A 17317-nucleotide genomic window follows, 5' to 3' on the forward strand; every position below is an offset into this window, starting at 1 on the left:
GATACTCATTTGACCAGTCTCCGTGGCACAGATCTTTGTCCTTGAATCTGATTTTTGGAAGCAGTTAAAGGAAAATTTGGAGCCAAGTTTGGGGTAAAAAATATGTGTGAGTATGAAATAGTGAAAACCTGTTTCTCTTGGGTGGTTTGTAAAGCTGACTCAAAGGTAATTAAAAAAAAAAAGAGCTCAATAATGTTTTGAGGGATGGCTTTTACTTCTTCCAGATGTCAGTTACCTTCCCACTAAACTTTCAAAATATCCTATTTGTGACTCTATGATGCACATATGACTTGGGTTTTATATTATTTTGTTTATTTTCTTTACCTACTTCGACCAGACTGAGAGCTATTTGATAAATATGTACTTTTATTCATCTTCGATATGGTATATATAGTTGGAGGTGAAAAGATTGAGTTGAAAAATTCATTAATGAATGAATGAATGAATGAAGTCAATATAAACAGAAAGCACCCTAAATTGACCATCTTAATGTTTATTTATTTTTGAGAAAGGGAATTTGAGCAGAGGAGGGTCAGAGAGAGAGAGAGAGAGAGAGAGAGAGAGAGAGAGACAGAGGGGGAGAGAGAGAGAGAGAGAGAGAGAGACAGAATCTGAAGTAGGCTCCAGGCTCTGAGCTGTCAGCACAGAGCCCCAGGGACTCAACTCAGGAGATCAAGGCCTGAGCTGAAGTCTGACTCAACCCAGGGAGCCACCCAGGCGCCCCCTAAATTGACTACTTTAAAGGGAACAACACATACTTTATATCTATTAAATATCCATGAATTGCCTACATTCGTGTAACCAAAGTGGATTGAAAATGGATTGGTTTTTTACTGTATAACTTTCTTTGGACACTGAACTCAGTCCCTGGCATTGCAAGGCAGTTGAAAGTCACCGGTTTCACCTTGACAGAGAAGAATCACTTCGCTACACACGTGTGGTTTTTCCAACTGATGAGCCAGGAAATGTAAAAGTTGTAGAATCAAAGGCGAATCAAAACCCATCAAGAATTATAGCCCACCGTTCGTGTCCTAGTTCAAAAATAAGGTTTCAAAGTATTTCAGACTGTGTTAAAATGTTCAATATTGCTAACCAAGTATCAGGGTCAATTTCAGAATAAGGCAGCATGGGCATTTTGAAACCTTCAACACAGAAAGTCTAAAGGAACTAGTAAGTAAATATATTAAAGCCGGATCAGCGATAAAAACCCAGAAACAACACAACACCGTGAAAAACTAAGTATCCATTATATATGAGCACTTTTGTTAACTAGAATGTTAAGGTTGGCTATTCCTGTCTCAGAGTAGAGTCGTAGTGGGTAGCAGGGCTTTGAGGGAATCCTCGCTCGCTTCTACGCAGGAGAAAAAGGTGGCCCTGTCCCACCCTCGACCCTCCAGCCGATTTGCACGTCCATGTAGAAACACAGGTCGGCCCGACTCCACTCCCCCGGCGTTAAGAAGCGGCACCAGCCTGGGCTGCATCCTTCTCCTCCTCCCGCTCTATTTTGGGGCCCCATGATCTCATGCCCTCTGCAGACCACATTCGGCAATTCCAGTCCAGGGCGATTGCTGCAAGTGTTCGGAAGGTGCCCGGGGCGCGGCGAGGGGAAAGCTCTGGGGGAAGTTAAAGACGCGCCCACGTAAAGGACCCAAAATAACCGACACGCAGAGTGCCCGAAATCAGACAGGAAGCCAAATAATCCGGGGCGTTGAGTTGCTTTCCCCTCACTTCTAGCGCGGGGCGGCTGGCGCGGCGCCAAGGGTCTGGCGGCGAGGGGCGGGCGCGGCGGCGGGCGGGGCGGGGCCGGCGCGGAGCCTATTAAAGGCGCAGCGAGGCGGCGGGGCCGAAGCGCCGGGGGCCACGATGGAGCGCGGCGGCGGCTCGGGGGGCGGGAGCAGCGGCGGCGAGGGCGGCCACGGTTCCCGGGAGGGCCCGGCGGGGAACGGCCACGACCCGAGCCACGGCCGCGCGGCTCAGGCACCCGGGGAAGGGCAGGCGGCCGCGTCCTTACTGGCCCCCATGGACCTGGGGGAGGAGCCGCTGGAGAAGGCGGCGCACGCCCGCACGGCCAAGGACCCCAACACCTACAAGGTGCTCTCGCTGGTAGGTCCGCGGCCCGGCGCCCGGGAGGGCGGGGAGGGCGGCGCCCGGCTCCTCCGCTCCGTGCGCGGTCAGCACCCGGGGCCCGGAGAGAGGCAGCGTTTCTGCCGCTCCTCTTCGCCTGCACGCGCTCCGCACTGTTCTTCTCTTTACCCCGGGGGAGTAGGTCACGTTCACGTGTGCCACCGATGCTTCTAAGGGCCTGCTTAGGAAATCACAGTGTTCATAGTGTGATCTTTGGAGATACCACCTCGTCCCCCCACCCCTCCCCATGAGAGTACGAAGTTTTTAGAAGGGAAAAATGACCAGCCCGCCAGCCCGAAAGTTGTCAGTCTTAGGAAGGACCAACTTTTTTTTTTTTTTTTTTTTTTTTTTTTTTTTTTGCGACTGCAGTATTGATGACTTTCTTTGCATTAACTAATTTCACTTGAAAAGATTTAACAGAACTCTTCAAGTTTTGTCAGGAACTTTAGGAAAAACCTTTTCTCTTGGCTCTACTGAGGAATTTCCTTGCAGCTGTTCAGAAATTCATCAATATTCATGTTATGCGAATGTGAAGAAACGTTTACCATTCTTTGTCTACTCTTTTAACCGTAGGTTACACGGTTTTTGTTGCTAACAAAAGTAGCCATTATTCCTCTGCTATTTGTTAGGACAGTTGCAAGATCCACAGTCACTTTTATAAAGTGTTGGGGGAGGGGGTGGGAATTCATTCTAGATGGATGGTAGGAAGTGCTGGATGGAGTCAGAGCCTGGGTTCCTGGTTTAGTTAGTGGTTGCTAAGTCCTTGTATAACTCTCCCAAACCTCAGTTTCTTATTTGGTGCAATGAGGACATCGTCTTCATTGCCCACTGCATAGAATTATTGTGGGGATCCAATGGGAACAACGTCTGTGGGGAAGTAAATTGAAACTTGCAAGGAGCCATAATTTTTATTGTATTATATGGAAGTAACATTATCACTTGCTATGACTGAACAATGCTGTGTAGAGAATATCTTTTCTAATGTATGAAATCTACTTTCCTTTCATAAGCATTTCCATTTTCACTATGTTTTAGGTTTCATGGAGAGGTTATAATGCTTTGAGGAACCAACATTCCTAAAAAGATGGTGTCATATGCTTAGTACTTAGAAGTTAAGCCTAAGATTGGAAGGGTTGCAAACCACATAATGTTTGTATCTCAACATATATTTTTGCATCATATATCACTGTTTGAGTCTAGAACACGTGTTATTGATGAGAACCTAGGTTTTATCTGTTGAGTACCTTTTTTTCTTTCTGTTAATGTGAGACTTTTGTTTCTAGAACATGATCACTTAAATGATTTAGTATCACTATTTTCACGTGCTTAGCCCACTACAAGTTATCCAATAATTGTACATTGTGCGCAACTCTAATGTGAAATCATTTCTAAATGCCTGTAGTCTTGAAAGGTTGCTAAATTGCCAATTATTATATTCAGTTTTTAAATCTTTCCTACTCATTTACTTATAGATCCACAATAGGTATAAGCAAAGTCCTATTTTTGAAACACGCATTTCAGTCTATGACACGTGCAATCAGCTAAACAGCATTCCATTGTGCTCTGATGTTGCACCTCTAGGGATTTTAACAGTTGACGTCAAAGAGTTCTGGAACATGTCTTCTAGAAAGGAGCTGCATTATGGGGTTCCTTTTTTCCAGTTAAACATCAACACACTTTTCATAAACTTGGAGAAATGGACTAATTGCATCTGGTGTTGGGATTCCTAGAGGCCAATCACTGATATGGTCCTCAGCCTCATGGTTTTTATCTAGCAGGATAATCACAAGAGCTGCCTTCCAGAGAATAATCAGTGGCAACTCTCGCATTTTTCTGAACATACTTTGGCTAAGCTTAAATGATGCAGTAAAGAAGGAAAGATCCTGCTCTACCCTCCCTTCTCTTTAGGTATGGTGTTTGATCCCAGGGAAAGAATTGCAGTCTCTGGTGGCTTTTGGCCCTGGGCCCTGGAAAGGCACTGAGCCAGACTGTGGAAAACTAAGAGGGCAAATACAAGTATTCTCTATATGCTTCAGTAGATATGTTAAATACTGAATGCCTTTCCCTGGTTCCAAATTAAATTTTGAACTGAAATTTTGACTTCAACTGAAGTCGTACTTGAAGATTTGAAAAAAAATTCTTGTTCCTGGTATTTTAAAGGGCAGAAAACTTTCTTTAAAAAAAAAAAAAAAGTTATTTATTGTGAGGGGGGAGGGGCAGAGAGAGATTGGGGAGAAGGGAGAGAGAATCCCAAGCAGGCTCTACACTGTCTGCACAGAGCCTGACACAGGGCTCAATCTCACAAACCATGAGGTCATGACCTGAGCAGAAATCAAGAGCCGATGCTTAACTGACTGAGTCACCGAGGCACCCCAAGGGCAGAAAACTTTCAGCCACAATGCAGTACATTTTTCCATTCTCCAGTGAGTTCCTCTACAGTATTACTTTGTGTTTCTGGCCTTCTGCTGTGCTTATGAATACATACACCTGCGTATGTGTACAGGGCTGTATGTATGGGTGGTAGTTATGGGGGACTACTTTCACCTTTCGGTGAAAGAGTTCTTTGTAAGTGGCCGTGGTTGCCCTTGTTTATCAGAAGTTTGGGTATGAAAATTATTACTTTGGTTAGCTTTTCTCCCCTTTTTACAACGCATTGTCTTATCTCTAAAGTACAATGTGGAGAACAATCAAGATGGTTCTCTGCTCTTAATCAGATTTGGACTTGGCATTATTCTTTGCTTTGTAAAATTTAACATCCGGCCAGCCATGGTTTCGCATATTTCAACATGACCAGAGCATCTTAGAGGTCAGAGAAGGCTCCTGTTTGCCTCTTATGGTTTTTGTGTCACACGTTGTGATAAAATGCATCACAGATTTCTAGGAGCCAAGTAAGATGATTGTGTTTACTACTGGACCTAAGAAGGTGCCTTACACTCAATGTTGGCTTTTGGTTGAATGAGTGAATGCGCTGCATTTTTGCTTAGACCAAGTGACACTTTACCTTGGCAAAGGGCAAGATGGGAAGACAGAATATACATCCACAGACCCACATGACCAATTGAAGGTCAGGAGTCTCAGGAATCTAAATATAGATGCACTAGTAGGTATGGCTCTTGGGTATAAATTCAGGGATAAGATCAAAACTGGAATATCATTCCATTAGGGCGTTGGGAGATGGAAGAGGCAGTGAATGAACTATGAACCAGTTTCCAGCCAAGGCCAACCTTAGGACAGGCCAGACAAGGCCCCTGTGATCACTTGCATTCAGAATCAGGACCTCACTCCTGGGCATTCTCTCAGGTTCCAATGACCCAAGTGTGGCCATCTGGCATGCATAAGGTAGGTCATCCTGCAGGTACAAAGGAAAGTCTCCTCCACTTGTATCGAGGCCTCTTCTGTTTTGGTGACTTTGCTATCATACCCCAAATTCAGTCTTTTTGGCTTTTGTGGGGTATTGTTTTCTCCAGCATTGCTTTCTATTACTTCCTTCTGCTTTGAGTCATATTCTGGTCTCTCTCTGTCACCATTGATACCTCACCTATTTTCGCTCCATGGATACACAGCCATCCTTTCAACATTTTCTTTTTTCCCATCTATTCCACTTGTTCGGTTAACTCTGGACACTCAGTGTTGCTGTCCCCCACCCCCATTATTTCCTAATGGCTAGTGGCTGTGTTAAGAGACCTTGTACATTGTGTATAATACAGAACTGAGGACCATTGGCTCATAATATTTATAGAAATTCTTACCATCTTCTCATCTTCCTCCAGCTAGCTTTTTTCTCAGATACTAATATTAAAGGTAAATGAAAATAGTTTTATATTCGGTTTGAGTTTGATAAATTCCACTGCAAAGTATCTGTGTGACTTGTAACTCATAGCAAATGTATTTCATCTGTGTTTATGGGCTTTTTGGACAAGCTAGAGAACTTAATTATGATTCATAATTGGGGGGGTAGGGAGAGAGACATTTCATGTTTCAAACAACTTAGGAACAAATAAGCTTTTGGAATACAACTTGTAATTAGAGAACTACCTTGGTTAAAATAAACATGCCTTTATCTACCATGAAACCTTTTAGCAAACGAGTTCAAGGCAGAGCATAGATTACTCTTTTAAGCCTAACAAGAACTGATATTCAGAAAACTGGCTCAAAATAAAAATCCTTTGACATCAAATCAAATCTAAGTGATGTATTTACCACGGAAAGTAAATACATTAATATATTTGAAAGGGCTTTTCTAAAGTGACCAGAATGTCCAGCTAAATATTAACTAGAACACTCTGTTTCCTGAGTATTTTAGTTATCTGAGGTTTAATTATAAGAATTAAGATAACATCTATAATAATCTTTATTTTATCCTCGCTCACTTTTAGATGTTAGAATAAGATTTGGTGGAAATGTAGGTGGTAAAAGTTTATCATTCACAAAGCACTTTGCAGTTTTAGAAAACATTTTCCCAGATAATTGATCCTCAACGCGTCAGCAACTCTGAAACAGTTAAGTATGGTGACAATTAATCCTACTTGATAGATTAGGAAACTGAGGCTCACAGGCATGCAGTCAGGTTTCTCAAACAGCAGAGTGCTTAGGAAACAGCCCAAAACTGTTAAGGACAACAGATTGCTGGGCTCCAATCCCAGTGGTTATGGTTCAGAAAGCTTGAAATTGTTATGGACTAAATGTCTGTGTCCTTCCCACATTCATATGGTGAAGTCATAAGCCCCCAATATAATGATATTTGGAAGTGGGGTCTTTGGGAGTTGATTAGACTCAGATGAGGTTGTGAGGGTAGGCTGTCATGGTGGGATTAGTAGCTGTACAGGAAGGGGAAGAGAGAGGAGAGCTGAGCCGGCTCCCTCCCTTCCCTCCCTTCCTTCCCCCATGCCCATCTGACACTGAGGAAAGGTCCCGTGAAGACACAGTGAAAAAAAGAAGCCAGAAAGAGGAGAGTCTTCACCAGAAAGCAGTTTGGCTAGCATCCTGATCTTGGACTTGCCAGCCTCTAGACCTGTGAGAAATTTCTGTTAAATTACCCAGTCTACGACATTTTGTTACAGCAGTTTGAGTGGCACTAAGATAGGAATGGACCCAAATAATCTTGCATAATTATGACATGTACCTTAAGTTATTCAGGTGTAGTTGGTGTATTTATTCTATTTCTAGAAAGAGTAGGTTAAATTTATAGGCGAAAGTCATCTGCCATCTGTAAGTAGGAAACTATGCAAGGACTTTTAACTACAGATTTTTATTCTGTATTAATGGCAAATGGCATCCCATTCATATGCCTTTTTATCAGTGTGATGTCAATAATCACATGTTATTCTGAACTTCCAATGTATACAAATTTTGAGGAAAACGATTTTCATCTTCTTAATTTGAGTTTCTTTCTTTCTTTCTTTCTTTCTTTCTTTCTTTCTTTCTTTTAGTTTATTTGTTTTGGGAGAGAGAGAGCATGAGAGGGGCAGAGAGAGAGAGATGGAGAGAGAGAGAGAGAGAGAGAGAGAGGGAAAATCCCAAGCAGGCTCTACACTGTCAGTGTAGAGGGAGATATGGGGCGGGAACTCAAGCCGTGAGCCAAAATCAAGAATCAGATGCTTAACCTACTGAGCCACCCAGGCACCCTTGAGTTTCCTTTTTAATACATTTTTAAATGTACCAGAATAGGAAAATAGAGTCATGATAGAAAGTCATTGTGAAGGGAGTACATTTTCACAAGCATGTCTCATTTGTGGATCGATCGTTTTTCTCCCCATATCATAGGATTTTACACAGATTTAAGGTGGCAAACATTCTATCACAGGCATGGCCTGAGATCCTCAAAGAGCATTCTAGCTTGGTTTTCAGGAAGTATTTCAGAGAAAAGTAGCTTGTTTCTAAAGCTGATTTCTTTCCCTTGAAATGCTTTTTGACATAAGTAAGCGTCTGGGGCCTACGGTCTGTCGTGGAGAGAGAAATGGAAAGCAGCTCAAGTAGTTTTTTATGATGCTGTTGTGCAGCAAAAGAAAATACAGCCGTCGTTATGACATTTTTCCAGATAGAGTCTCTGTTGCTCCAGAGTACCTTTATTTTGAATAGATATGTTTCTAAGCAAAAGACAACACAAGTAGAACAAAGTTTCAAGAGCCCACATCCACATAGTTTAGACCGCAGCCCTCAACCTGCAGTGGGTGGGTCCCTGGGTGGCCAGGGGGCCATGGATTGCAAACGATTTTAGCGACAGTAGTCAGATGTTGCCTGCCCTTTTCACTGTGCTGACCTTGACACTGAGGGCATGAAGGCAGTGGCAGGGACCACTGCTGTCGCCTTAGCAGGGATCAAGGCAATGGGTCGCACCAGCAGCTGCAGGTGGTCCTGCACTTGCTACTAAAACACAAAGAAGTCAGTTTCACTTAAAAGAATGTACTGGGTGAGTCGGTAAAAATGTCCTTGATGAAGCAGATTTTATTAAAGCTCAGCCATAAACTACCTACCTTTTTAATAGGTGGGAAATTGGAAGTACGCACTGCTGCGTCTGAAGTGCTTTTGTTTTCCGGAGGGGAAACTGTGATTGAGTTTTGAGCTGGACTGGTTGCTTTTTTTTTTTTTTCCTGGAACACCAGTTTTCGTTTTTATTTGAAAGAATGGCCAACACGCACTGGTTATTCGGATTTAGTATTTGGCCCACATTTTCTCAAAATGAATAATGTTAGCTTGTCACTTGAAGGAAAACAAATTAAGGTACCTGTTGCCTATGGTAAAAATCCAGTCTTTTCAGTAAAAATCAGAATTTTGGGGAACTTGTACCTGTTATTGTATGATTGGTAGCTTCCAAATTTTAAAGACTTTTCTGAAGAAATTGATGAAGATAGTAAGAAGTTCGACTTTTTTTTTTCCCATAAGGTATGATGACTTGTGTCAACATTTGAAAGAACTACGTAACTCAGTGAACCAGTATTTTCCAAGGGACCAATGGATGATTTACAAAACTAGGAATGGGTGTAAGTTTCATTCAAAGGGCAAGAGAGATTAATGGATTTGAATGTAACAGTATTGAACGTTCGTTAATATTGTTTCAAGTTTGTGTCCTGAATACGTGGTCATTTTTCTTGTGGTTATTGATAAGCTTTAGTGTGACTGAATTTTTTATTTTTCCTTACTCAGGAGACATTCACATCCTTGCTACTCAAGGTGTGGTCTGCAGACCTCAGCCTCACCTCCTTGGCACCTGTACAAAATGCAGAATTTTGGGCCCCACCCCCCCCAGACCTTCCAAACCAGAATCTCTGTTTTTGCAGATCCCCAGGGATTCGTCTACACGTTCATGTTTGAGGAGCAGCACTCCTTAAGGATCATGAACTGGTAGAGAAGGCACACCAGCCTGAATTTCTTTAGCTGGGGCTGCTAATTAGCCTTTGTTCTTCCACAGACCTCATACATGATGCTACGATTAAAAAAAAAAAAAAAATCCTGACTGTTCCTTAAAGACCTCAACTGTGTTGGCTTTGGCTTGAAATGGCGCTGCTGCTGGTTGCATTTGGCTCCTTTCTTTCCTTGGACCTCAGAGGCGCCTTGCTTAAAGGTGCCCATTCATTGCTCTCGTTGCGTGTACAGGACATGACATACACTGTCTCTTCCCTCCCATCACGTGTGCAGTTTCCATGTGGCAGGAGCTGACCTGCGCTCTCATTTGTTTCTTGTACTTTAACTGCCTTTTCCTCACTCTGTCCTGGCTTGTCCTTTAATTGCTCTTCATTGCTCTCAGCTGTGCCAGCTTCTGCCTTTGCTGTGACCTGATAATATTTGGATGTTCCTTCCAATTCAAACATCCATCTGAATACCCAGCGGGTTTCACTTTTACATCACACCATCAATAGAACTCTTCAGTTCAGACTTTCCACTGCCAGTACCTTCTCAACGATCAACAATATACTTGACACAAAACCAAAACAAAGAAATCTTGGACCAGGGCATTTTCAGGTGGCATTGAGTCAGGTGAAGTGTCCTTGGTGCAGAGTTTATTCCATAATATTTCATCATCCAAACACATAGGCTTCCTATAGAGAGCCATCCAGCATCACTTAGATTAGAATCTCCTGGAAACTAGGAAACAGGTGAATGGAGTCTATTCAGGTGGGAAGGGTGTGGGTTAGGAGCATTATGAATAGACCATGTTGTTCTTGTCTCTCTTTGAATTAAGAAATAAGTACAGAACAACTCTACATGTACACTAAAATACCTTACTGATCAGCTCAAAAGAAGTAAATGTGAGGAATGTTGCCATATAAAAGTATTTATACATTGGTCATCTCTTGGAAAATGTTTTTTGGTAAAAAAAAAAAAATGTTTACTTATTTTGAGAGAGAGAGAGAGGTTGTGGGGGAGGGGTGGACAAAGAGGGTGACGGAGAATCCCAAGCAGGCTCCATGCTGTTAGCACAGAGCCAAATGCAGGGCTCAAACTCAAACCGTGAGATCATGACCTGAGCTGCAGGCAAGAGTTGGACGCCTAACTGACTGAGCCCCTCAGGCATCCCAGGTCTGGAAGCTTTTAAAGGAAAAGGGGGCATTGATTTTTCTGGGATGACTCAAGCAGTTTTAAGAGACAGGGGTCATGTAAAGAGCCTGAAACTTGGAGTTATAGGAAGTAGTTGCTGTGCGACCTTTGAACATTTGCTCTGCTTCTCTGACTTTCAGTTTCTTTGACCATGATACAAGGGGTTTGGAGTTGGTTGGCTTTCTTCTAGGTCTAAAATCTTTGTATAGAGAGCTTATAATTTTCCCCTCGTTATAAAAATACTTCATATTACAGGTGATGTAAAGTTCAGAAAATGTGAAAAAGTGTAAGAAAATAAAGATTGCGTTCTTTTTATCTGCTGTTAATCTTTCTTTTTAACCTCAGGAGTTTTCCATGTGTGCATTTCACTTCCTTTTCTAACAAAAATGAGATCACCTTACAGATACTGCTCCATTTCTTTTCATTTGTATTCTACCACGAGATTTTGTCAGTGCTAGACAGTTTTTCAGCCTTTCAAGAATAGGATTTCAAGACTTTTATTTTACTAGTTCATGGGGTAAACTTTGGAGGCGTCTCTACTCATACCTTAGTCCCCAGTAATCAAAACAAATTTTTTTAGAACACATTTTTTGTTTTATTCGTTCATTCATTCATTCATTCAGATTTTTTTTAGAACACAGTTTTTGTTTTATTCATTGCTCAGCTTTACCTCCACTGCTCAGGCTTCTTTCTTATGGTTCAGTTGTTAGTTTTCCTAAACATAATACATGAGGGGAAGTGTGTGCCCCTAAACTCAGCCTTCTTTTTGCCTGTTTCTCACTGCTTGAGTACCAGTGTTACCACTTGGGGACTGGGCGTTTCAGCTTCATCCAGTCACAGCAGTCCTGGAGGTCTGTGATGTATATGTGTGGCCATGGGTCAGGCGGTATTTGTCAAGCACTTAAAGTAGACCTTTGTGCATGGTAAGAGCTCTGGAGGTGTTTGGCGAATTTATACATGCCTTTATGGAGTTGACTCTTTGTCAAACTCGATGTGAAGCACTTTTTCTCCTTTGATTGGCAAAGTTGTACGATGTAAGAGGGAGCACACGTGATGGCTGGTAAGTCCGGTCTGGGACCCACCTGTTAGAGGGACTCTGTGTCCTTTCTGTAAGATGGGACATGTGTACGTTATATGCCTAATTTGGATTCAGATGTTCGAAGACTCAGCTTGTTTTCAACTTCTGTTCTTATGCTACTGGGCCAGTTGAGAGAGTCAGACGGGGTCTCAGGATGTGTGCCCCCTGGTGTCCCAGCTCTGCTGAAACATACCTTCTATTATCGTCGGCTCAGATTTGTGCTGTTTTCCAAATACACTTTGTGTTAATGATTTCTGTTTTCTACCCCAGGAATGATTTTTTTTTTTCTTTTACCTCCCTATTTCTTACCTGACGCCAGATACTCCCTGGGATCCAACTCAGCTTCCCCTGTCACGGAAAACATTCCTTAGCTGCTCTTTGTCTCAATATCCCCTGTCCCTGAAGGTCTCAGTTGCTACTTTATCACAGAGAGGTCATCGAGCTTAGTGGTTAAGGGCCAGACTGCTGGAATTGAAACCTGTCTTTCCAGTAAGTACTGTGTGCCCTTGGGCAAGTCCTTTAACTTCTCTGTGCCCCAGTTTCCTCATCTGTAAAATGGGGATAATAACAGTAGCTAGCTACCTCAGAGGTTTGTTTTAAGGGTTAAATGAATTAACATATGTACACTAATGAGTAAAGTACCTGAGACAGTATAGATGCTAGATTAGGGTTTATTGTTATTGCTGAGGTTGATAACTTACTAAATAAATATTTAGAGTTCCTACTGTGTGAGCAATCTTGTGTAAGAAGCTGGGGGCCAAATGGAGGCTAGGGGAAGGGAAAGACTTCCTCCCTGTTCTCATGGTCCACCCCCACAGGACCAGAGAGTTATCAAAGAATCCTACAAGACTGTCTCATGTTGACGCAGTGGTATGTGCTGTCTAGAAGCTAGGGGGGCCCTGAGGGAGAGTCCTGAGGGGGAGGGGACCTAGTCACAGAGGTCGAAGGTGTCCTGGGGGAAGTGACCGGTGACCCAAGAGGATTCTGCTGTACACAGGCCCTGGGAGAGCCAGGAGTAGTGTCCATTCCCGAATTGGAAGGAGACCAGGCTAGGTGGTGTGCACAGGTGTGTGATGGGTGATGAGGCTGGAAAGGGGGTCTGGGGCCAGGTCCAGGCTGGGCCTTGCAGACAGACTATTGGACAGATTTTGCTTTTTAAGAGCAATTGGACATCACTGAACTGTTTTCCTGTCTGTTTTTGTTTCTATTTTCATTCTTAATGACAAAATCTGATTTACGTTTTGGAAAGACCATTTTAGTTTCAATGGTAGGAACAAAATTAAAAAGGATGGCTGCTGAGGAAAGTTCGCTTTTACTCTCTTTTTACTTGGCCGTTTCATAACTGCTTTCTCTTTTCCTGCTAGATGTAAGTTCCGCATGTAGCTATTTAAGTTAAAATTTATATCAACTAAAGTCCTATGAAATAAAAAGGAACTCAGGTTTTCAGTCACGTCAGCCACTTTTCAAGTGCCCGGTGGTGAAGCTACCAAAGGGGGCAATTCAGGCAAATGCCACAGTAGCGTCTTAAAAACTTCTGTGCTAGGACTTGAGGGTTGTAATATTACAGGTTTTGTTGTTGGGTTTTTGTTTGTTTGTTTGTTTTGTTTTTACTTTTATAGTTCTTCCAGCAAGTAATAATGAAAATGTATATGGAACAGATGTTCTTTGTTCAAGAAACATTTGTTAGAACAAAATAAATTGCTCAAAAGGCTTAATTTTGTGATTGTTCATACAAATGTAATTTTAAGATTTTTTTTTCCCAAATGAATGAGTGTAATGAAGTTGACTTAAGCCTAAATATACACATTAAAAGGTGACACATTTCTAAAATTATGTTCCCTCCTAAATTATAAGCCCTTGTATTCCCTTGTAATTTTTAAGTTCTGTCTTTAAGTCTCCACTGTAATTGTGACCGAGTAACTATTGTGTCTCTACTGAAAGTAAGTGGTCGTTTGTTATCTCCCTGTTATCCCGTTTTCTGTCCTTGGGGAGAATTACCAGGAATCCTCTGGAGAGTTTTTTTTTGCTGTTTATTTCCCTCCGGGCCCATCTTTCAAGAATAAATGTAAGGTACTCTTCTGATCATTATGTTCCAAAATTTATTTTGGAAAAAACGCAGGAACAAATCACATAAACCTAACTGAGCACAATGTCCTGTCTCCACCTTTTGTGTTTTATCTCTGATCTACCATCTGTGAAGGCAAGATACCTGCCTAGGCAAGAAAAACAGTGTACCTTGGATAAAATCCATAGTTCCTTACCTTTTAGTCCATCTGTTTTGTCCACAGCCTGAGGGTATGTCTTATACCATAAAGGAGCTGCTTTTCCCTCTTTTTTCTGTCTCATGAGCTTAACAGACTTAAAATTTTTTTGTTCTAAAATCATTTACTAGCACTTTTATTTAATGACTCATATCTGTCTTGATCGTAGCTTCAAAAGAAACACCATTTTCAGGATTATTTTGGCAGACATTTTTTTTCTTGAAATCCAACTGAAGCAAGATCTAATTAAAAATATATATTTTTGTATCTAGGAGATTGAGAATGAAAAACACATGAATCTTCAAAATGGAAAGTTCTTTGCCAATATTCATTTTAGTTTAGATTATGCCTTTACATCATGCCTTGGTGTGTGTGTGTGTGTGTGTGTGTGTGTGTGTGTGTGTGTGTGTGAGACAGAGAGAGAGAGAGAGAGAGAGATCACTTGCTCTATTCACCAGGGTCCAATCACAAAAAGGCCATACTTGGTAATTTAATTAGGAGAATTTAGTATAAGAAACAAGTTGGAAAGGTGTTGGGAGGACTGGACTGAAAGCCAGACTGGATAGTGTGGCAATGAGGCCGCCACATGAAGGGGAGCTGGAAGGAACTGCCACCCTCTGGAGGGCAGGAGGGGCAAAGGGAGAAGGTGGTGCAGCCAGAGCCCGGATGATTAACAGCTTGCTTTAGTCTGGTGCATTTGTCACAGCTAAAGAACCAATATGGGTATAGCCTTTTTGACTAGAGTCCTTGCTCTATTTGCATCTCCTTAGTTTTTCCCTGATGTCCTTTTCTGTTTGCTGTTCCCGTATCCCATCCAGGAGCACCACATTATGTTTCGTTGTCCCATCTCTGTAGCTTCCTCGTGGCTGTGTTTCTCAGACTTCCTTGGTTTTGATGCCTCTGACAGTTTTGAGGAGTGCTAGTCATGTATTTTGTGGAATGTCCTGCAATTGCGGTTTGTCCGACGGTTTTCTCATGAGTAGAGTGGGAACGTTCACTTTGGGGAGGCAGACCACTGAGCTAGTGTTTTTCAGCGTTCTTCGCTGTAGAGATAGTCTTTTTTTGTACTTTTCCATCCTGTACTCTTTGAAAGCCCAGCCCACACTTACAGAGTAGAGTATGTTCTACTTTGAAGGTGGTTCATCCACATAAATTATGCCGAATTCTGTACTGGAGATTGGTCTGTTCTTATTTATACAGTCATTTATTTATATCAGTTTGAACTCATTCATATTTATTTTATGCTTTATATCCAAAAATATGTTATTTGTACTTTTGCTCAAATTGTTCCAGCTTTGGCCATTGGGAGTTGGGGCCTGTGTCCCTTTGACACACCCCCATCACTCCGTGTGTGTGTGTGTGTGTGTGTTTGTGTAACACTTCCTTCACTTTCTGGTACTACAAGAGGATTCAGACTTTCAGGCTCATCTTGTCCTATTTTTTCCCCCTAAACATTTACTAATATTCTTAATACTATAAACTAGTGAGTATAACCCAGTCTACTTTTCCACTTGAAAATTAGAAGTGGACTTGCATAAATGTTTGCGCCTAAATTCTCTGCGCATCTAGCAAAGGGAGTAAAGTACTCATCACATCGCTCACATCCCCATATCACTGTGTGGAGTATTTTTCAGGCATTTCCCTTCGTCCAGTGAAGTGCTCAGGAACCAGGTCATTACTCTGAATGAAGCTGGCCATTTGTGTATTTAAGCAGAGTCAACTCTTCCATTGCTTCATTGATCATTTTACCTCGGGAATGATTTAGGCACAAAATCTGGGAGACGTGTGTCCTCTCCTATGGTCAGAGAGGCATACTGGTTGGTACTACCAACTTGATTGATAAATTCATCCCTGTTCAGCATCTGGTCATCAGTTGTGCAGATTCAAAACCCTCTTATGGTATTTGATGAATCAGGAATTTGGAAAAAGCTTGGCCGGGCAGGTGTGGCTCAGGGTCTGTCATGTGGTTGCAGTCAGATGGTGGCTGGAGTTGCAGCAGCATGGAGTGGGGCATCTGCTCCACTGGCCAGGCATCCTGCTCCCATGGAGGGACCTCTGCCTGTGGTCTGTATGTTTGCATGGGATAGTTTGGACATACGGCATGATAGCTTCAGAGTAGACTGCGTACATGGGGGCTGAAGGCTTTAAGAGGAAACACACTGGTGATGGATTTACCTAATTTCAAAATAATTGATCAGTGTTTTCTATTGTTTGGGTCTACCATAATGTATTGTATTTATTCAGTTGTTTATTAACAGAAAATATTCGCATATTTTTTTGCTGTTATAAATAATGCTGCAATAAAGAAATATCTCTGTATGCATATCCTTATACGCTTATGTGAAAACTTCTAGCAGATGAATTATTAAACTCGGAATGGCAGGAGTGGCGATTCTGTACATTTTGAATTTAGGTAGATTAATCTAAATGACCTTTTGGAAAGGAACATACGTTTTTATGAAGATAGTGGGGAAAGTGCCTGTCTCTTTTTACATCCTTGCCAACTACATCCTTGTAGTTACTAATCTTTTTTAATGATTCTCAATTTCATTGGCTAAGAAAGGGACTCTGATTTATAGTTCTTTGATTTTTAATGAAGGTGAATGTCGTATTTTTATTAGCTGTCTCTCTTTTTTGCCTAGACTAGTTTATTACTTTTGGTATTTTAAAACCGTGGGTTATCTTTTCCTACTTGGTTTTTATGCACTCATTATCTATCATCGACATTAACCTTCTGTTGTGTGTTGAAAATGTGTTTTATCCTAGTTCCCCCACTCCAGTTTTTCTTGTGGTCGATGTTCTTTTTCTTTGGCATTACAGACATTTCTTATTGTTATGGATCAAATACGTTAACTTTTCCATTCTAGTTTTTGGAGTTTGTGCCATCCTTGTGATGGTGTTCACCACCCTAAAATGATAAACATTTTGCCCATGGTTTTCTTCTAGTGATTTCTCATTAAACCTTTAAATATTTACTCCATCAGTCATTTTATTTTGTTAGAAGGCAAGAGATAGAAATCCAGTTTACTAAACATGCTCCTGAAGATCTTTTCTCAATTGCTTTTCTTAAGAAACCACAGTAAGTCAGATTACATAAAGAAAAGCCACAAAAATGTAGTTTGCTAACTGAAGATAAACAACAGTTAAATAAACCATCAGACCAAGAAGAGAGCGTTGATATTTAATAATTCTGTCATCACTGGTGAGCATGATCCTTGTGTGGGTGTAAACAGAAGCCCTCATGGCAGGAAGCTGCATCTGAGGAGTTGCCCTCCAGCCTTTTGAAGAGCAGCCCCTGCTTTGTTTTGAGGTGTTTTCT

General features: G+C 41.8%; 1 protein-coding gene across 1 annotated transcript in view; it reads left to right on the plus strand.

The window, feature by feature from the left end:
* Positions 1 to 1839: 1839 nt before the first annotated feature.
* Positions 1840 to 17317, plus strand: part of ENPP1 (ectonucleotide pyrophosphatase/phosphodiesterase 1) — a 72699-nt gene continuing 57221 nt past the window's right edge. Inside the window, exon 1 of the mRNA XM_078447321.2 lies at positions 1840 to 2103. Coding sequence (XP_078303447.1) covers positions 1864 to 2103 — 240 coding nt within the window. The 5' untranslated portion in view covers positions 1840 to 1863. The remainder of the gene's footprint in view (positions 2104 to 17317) is intronic.

The sequence above is a fragment of the Panthera onca genome, chromosome B2 (genome assembly GCF_046562875.1).
Source record: "Panthera onca isolate mPanOnc1 chromosome B2, mPanOnc1 haplotype 2, whole genome shotgun sequence".
Classification (NCBI taxonomy): Eukaryota; Metazoa; Chordata; class Mammalia; order Carnivora; family Felidae; genus Panthera; species Panthera onca.